At 39.1% G+C, this 6000-nt stretch overlaps 1 protein-coding gene across 4 annotated transcripts in view; it reads right to left on the bottom strand.

The window, feature by feature from the left end:
• Nucleotides 1-269: 269 nt before the first annotated feature.
• The window catches only part of kcnh1b (potassium voltage-gated channel, subfamily H (eag-related), member 1b), a 45279-nt gene continuing 39548 nt past the window's right edge, over nucleotides 270-6000 (bottom strand). For all 4 annotated transcript variants that reach the window (XM_034294357.1, XM_010898582.4, XM_010898583.4 and 1 more), the window contains one exon: nucleotides 270-2787. In XM_034294357.1, the coding sequence (XP_034150248.1) occupies nucleotides 1903-2787 (885 nt within the window). In that variant the 3' untranslated portion in view covers nucleotides 270-1902. The remainder of the gene's footprint in view (nucleotides 2788-6000) is intronic.

Below are 6000 nucleotides of genomic sequence, written 5' to 3'. Positions count from 1 at the left end.
TGAACTGCAATCTTTTCAACTATGACTTGTTTTGCTGTATATTGAGCGTGGTTTTGGCTTTATCCAGCAGTTTCAGATTATTTCTACAGTCATTAGTGAAAGGCTTCACATTTTACAGCTTTAAAATGTAATCTAAAAAGGGATGAAATCCCTAGAAAATGTCTCTAATAATAGCAAGCAATGAATATGTATTTATTGCATATGTCTTTACACCCTCAAGTTTGTCTAGTTGAATGTAGTACAATGAAGTCCTACCAATTTCAAAGATGTATTCAAAGTACAAAAGCCTTTATTATGAATATTTCACAAATACTCATCTTTGTTCTTGCCAAGACATTCATCATTGCCAACAAGCTGTGAATACAATAACATGTACATTACTGGTAAATTACTATTCATTATTAGTATCTGAGTAAATCTGAAATCCTGAAACAGTGTATACATGATATTCTTACAGTTTTAAGGTCAAATGCAAACAATGTGCAATCATGCACACAAGGCTTCAAATAAAATAATGTATCCAAACATTTCTTTACCAATTCAATTTTTTTACTTATTGCCTGAATACGTAAGGAGCGTACTCAAGACAGCAACATAGGTAAAGTTGTTAATTTAATAAAATGACAGATGAGAAACTCCGCATTGGGGAAAAACTGATTCAACTTCAATGTAATTATTATTGATGAAGGAAAATTCAGCTTCAGTTGTCATGCATGGAAAACATTGTCGCTATAAATTACCATAGTGCAACAGAGAATTTCCTTGTGCATTATCCATAAATGCCACATACAAGTATCGTATTTTACTCATTTAACAGACACAATATACAGTAAATGGCAATAGTTTGCATATTACATCAGCACTGATGAAACAAAATGCACATTAAGGTGTCATGGGCAAGATATATTAATGATGAGTTCACCTTGGACAATTCAAAGTGGATGTTTATTAGAAATAGACAAAATCTGGTAAAAAAATAAATAGTGGTTTCTACCATACATTGAATGTTTCCAGTCATGGTTTCCCCCTTCATTTGAATACCACTAGGAGCGCGCAATGGTGCAACTAACAAGCCACAGTGCATTCAAGGTAGTTTTGTGTTGCTTTAAAAAACCAAAGAACATAACACTTGGATGGGGTGAAAAGGTGCACTTTAAAATGTCTCCAACGTGTGTTTTTGGTGTATATTTTGCAACGTACAGTTGCAATGGCCAAACATATAGAGATACCAAGCTTCCCATATCACACATGGTTTGCTTTCATGTATTCTGCAGCTGTGCTCACATTCATTTACCAACTACCGAATAGATATACAACATAACAATCTGTCCTCATTTACAAAACAAGTAAATGCATGAACCTTTGATTAAATCATCAGGAAAGCTAAATAATTTATGAACAATGCCATTTTTGAAATGCGCATCTTCTCTGTTGCTTAAATTCACTCATATTATCATGACCACATCATCACAATCCTGCAACACAAAGAGATTTGACACCTGGTGAAAAGCTTGATGCAATCAAATATTATTGCTAATTTGAATTATTAAAACATCTGTTGTGGGTATGCAACATTGCAACACTGCTGGTGCCATTGCAGCATTTTACCATGAAAAATATGACTTTTTTCCCTTTCTAAAGTAAAGCAGGTCAAATTTTTTTTAAAACATGCATTCATTTTGCTATTTTTTAACCCATGGAATGCGCACAGTATGTATATGCCTCAGGGCGCAGAGATTATATAAATGTAGATCAATTAATATGCCCCCACCCAAAAAACAAGGGCAACGAAGCCCGTAAAATCAATTCATAACACTTCCAAGATATTTCCATATTTTCCCAGTGGACCTCCTGGATGCATTTACACTATACATCCCATTGACTGACAAACCTTGCAGAACATCAAGATTTTGAAAAGCTGTCATCCTGATCTTTATCTGACTCCGGGGATGCTGCTCGTGACATCTCATAGAAACTAGATGAGCGAGAGGCCTTTCTCGAACCTGTGGCCTTGTTGGATTTGAGCAGTTGAAGCATCTCAGTCAGCTGGGCTTCCAGCACTGCCATGCGGTCATAAAGAGACTTAATGTCTCCCCTAAGTTCTTGCTTAAGCTCCAGAAAAGAAGCATGCATCGTCTGTTTAGGCATTGGACAGACATAAAGCTTCCCTTCTGACTGTACAGGGCTCCGTTCTTGCGGAGTTCTTGCTTCTCCCATGTTATCCAAGCGCAGGTCGCTCTTAGTAATACCGCTGTCGCAAGAGTCCGTCTTCTTGAGAGAATTCTCATCATGAGACTTAGTCCTCTCCGGCAAGGTCTCCATGGACTCTGCCTTAGAAACACTGCTCCACGACTCTGCCTTCACAACGGACTCCTTGAAACGACCCCAGCCTTTTGATGTCTTGGGTGGAGCCTCTGCTGACTTGCAGCCTATGAGATTGCCGTTTTGGACGGCGGGGGCATGAAGTATGACTCGACTAGAGGTCCTGGAGGATGAAGCAGACAAGGCTTTGGGAGTAGCAGGGCTCTCGGTAACAGTGATGATGCTTGTGGAAGCAAGGACCTCGCGGACCTTGGTTTGTTCCAGGTGGACAATGCCTCTTTCCACGTCCGGTGAATCCCCCTGACACGCTCGTTCCGCTGCCAGGCGTGCCTCCCTCTGCTGCCGGAAGCGCTGGAAGAGGCGACGGACTGGGTGGTCTGGAGGGAGATTCAAAGGGGCCTCATTCTTCCTCTTAAGCATCTCCTCTTCTTCTCGTTTCACATCGCTGATCTTCCGAAACACAATCTGTACCAAGAAAACAGGACACCAGTAAATGGAAATGTTTTTGGACAGTTCCATTTTTAAGGAGAAATACACTGAATGAAACTGTAAAACCTCCCTTTGCCTCCTAAGATATTTGGTTGGTCAGAATAACAATCTTTTACACAATGTGTACATCTCAATTTCTCTGTGATAAGCATCTCAGGATATGACCACTTGTGGACCTGTTTATATGGAGATGCAGGCCATTAAACTTTTTATCCAAGACATCCTGTGCAATTATGCAAGTAGTACACTTGTTTTGTTTACCCAACTGTCAAAGTATTCTTAACTAAAATGTCTATGGAACTTAGTGCTCATGTTCAAAGAATCCATAATATACATCAACATGCCTAATCGATGCAAGTGTAAATGTTCTAAAAAACCCTGTTTGTGTTTTCTTTCTCAAGAGAATGTATTTTTTTTAAAGTAACATCCACATCTTGAATGGTCTGTAAATCCACACACAGTCATCTGATCCTACATGCACATTTAAAAGCTACATGGATATTAGCCTGGTCAGGCTGAGTAGGCTTATGTTTGGAGCCAGCTACTGTTTACTTGGGCTAATCAACGCACATTCATGTATTATGGGTGTGGTTTAGGTGATGACGAGTACTAACCAAAATGTAGTTTTCAGAAACGTTCAGCAATGTTAAACCTAATGCTGAACGTAACTTAATAAACCTAATGCTAAACATTGTTTTCATTTGCTGTTTTAGTTTTTTCAAATATGTTCTTCCAACTCACTTAGGGTGTGCCTTATTGGGGGTTGTCTTGCTTTTGCCTCTCCAGTGCACCTGTTGTCACTTTCATTTGCACCAAAACAGGTGACATGGATTCACAGTCACTTATTCATCCTAACAGGACAGATTGATATCCCAGAAGTTTCATTGACTTGGTGTTATACTGTGATGATTGTGTTCGATAATGTTTTTGAGCAGTGTACATTGCTCTTGTACCACATCTGTCACATTTTCATACATTTGGTGGCAATACAGTTTTTAACAATCTCTTCAACCAAGGTAATGTACATTCCGATGAGCTTATCATCAAAGAGAATATTGCAGCACAGATATGCTTCCAGGGGAATTCATTTGAAACCTTGACATTGTATCTGTCTAATCGAGTATTTATCTTGTTACATCAGACATTTCAGAGTGAATTGGGTAAGCATACCTTCAGCAATAATTTAATTCAAGTTTGCTTTAAGCTTGGTAAGTCACTGGAAACTGCTGGTCCCAATGAAAATCCCAAAACATCCTGTCAAGCATGCAGATACAGGTTTAGACATCCCTCCAGAGGCAGCCTATGACTAATACACATTCGGACCTTCATCCAGAGAGTGCTCCAAAATGCTACAACTTTTATGACATTTGTGTATTCATCATACAATCCCACAAATACCTAACTGCTGCTCTTGTGTTTTTCAGCAGAGTGGAGTGCTGTGATTTTAACACCTTGACCTGAGGAACAAGGTAATGGAATGCATCACATGATGTGGGTGCTTCTAAGTGGGAAGCAGGGCAAAGGCTATTTCTTCCAATCATCTGTGTAATTTAGAAAAATACATCTATGGTCATGAGAACTGTTACTCCCAACTACACCAGAATTTTGCGTATTAATACACTTCATATTGGCTAATAATTGACTATGAAAGTTAGTAAGAATGAAACTGTTTAAGACTTAACATTCAACAAAATGTCTCTGTAGCCAGTGCAGTAAAAGACCTCGGACTCCTGTGAATCCACCTCCTCAGAATACTGTAGTGTAACGTGGTCATGAAGACTGCAGTGGCTTTCCCAAAGGATCTTTCTGGCATCAAACATGTCATCCATACCTATTTCATCATTGTCTGTTAAGTTACTTATCTGATCTGCAACTGTAAATGTACCAATCAAGTAATGTGTCGTTAGAACCATTATTGACTAAACGGGTATTTGTAATATTTTTAGGTATAAAATTAACATAAAGAACAACATAGTCGTTAGTCAATAATGTAGAACAGAATTGTTTTAATGGTTCTTTAATGTTATAGTATAGTAAATGTTATAGATCATTTCTTAAGGCAATATGTTGATAATTCATGTATATGTTATTGATTGGTAAAACAAATATAGGAACCTTAAGAACGATTTTTTTCATCCTAATGTGTCAAAAGAACTGTCCTGTGAGGCGAGTGCAGTGTCGGGTAATGGAAGTGGGACACAAACACTGTACCTACTCAAGCGAGTCAGGGTCATTTCTCACACAGGACATCATTTTTTGCAGTGAGGCAGAACAGGTCCCATGCAGCAGGCTGGGTTTCAGATCGATCGGGAGAAGGGAGATGCAGTGACCGGGCCACGAGGGGTGAAGAGGAAACCACAGGAAAGAAAGCGGAGAACAGACGAGTTGTAGGAAGATCGAGAGAGAGACTGGTGTTGCCAGACAATAACCGCCCACTAGTTAATAAGCCTACACTGTCAGATGCAGAGCAGGTACATGGGATTTGTCTTGTCGAAACTGCTGGTGTTGCTGTTGTTAACAGTGGTAGACTTTTATAGCTGTTGTAGCAGTAATTGTCATTATAGCATAACATAAAAGTGGCATTTAGTTATTGTATTGCAGTAGTAATAATATACCATAAAAGGGAATATGATTGTAGCATTTACTTCCCCTGTTGGTTGACTTGCGTAAACTGCGTTGGCCAGACTACCTGGCTCAGCTTTAACCTTGTCTTTAACCTTGCCACTGGTGGTCCATACTCCGAACCATGAACCATGACCAGCCAGTCAGAAAAGTATTTATTAACCTCTTTAAGGTCTGGTTGTATACCAGGTATACAGGTTTTGCACCATTATTTTTGGTTTGGGCCCTATTTCAGAGAATCTAAAGATTTTTCTTCACTCCGGTTGTCTTTGGGAATTTAGCCCATGCTTTTTAAATTTTAGACCACTTTCACTTTATTAAGCTATATGTGTAATTGAGCTGGTTGAATGACCAATTATTACATAGATAATACACCGATCAGCCATAACATGATGACCACTGACAGGGAAAGTGAATAACACTGATAATCTCGTTATCATGGCACCTGTTGTGTTAGAAGCAGGAAAAATGGACAAGCGTAAGGATCTGAGCAACTTTGACAAGAGCCAAATTGTGATGGCTAGACGACTGGGTCAGAGCATCTCGAAAAAATGCAGCCCTTGTGGG

This window comes from Esox lucius, chromosome 9, assembly GCF_011004845.1.
Source record: "Esox lucius isolate fEsoLuc1 chromosome 9, fEsoLuc1.pri, whole genome shotgun sequence".
Lineage (NCBI taxonomy): Eukaryota > Metazoa > Chordata > Actinopteri > Esociformes > Esocidae > Esox > Esox lucius.
This window is presented reverse-complemented; position numbering and strand designations above follow the sequence as displayed.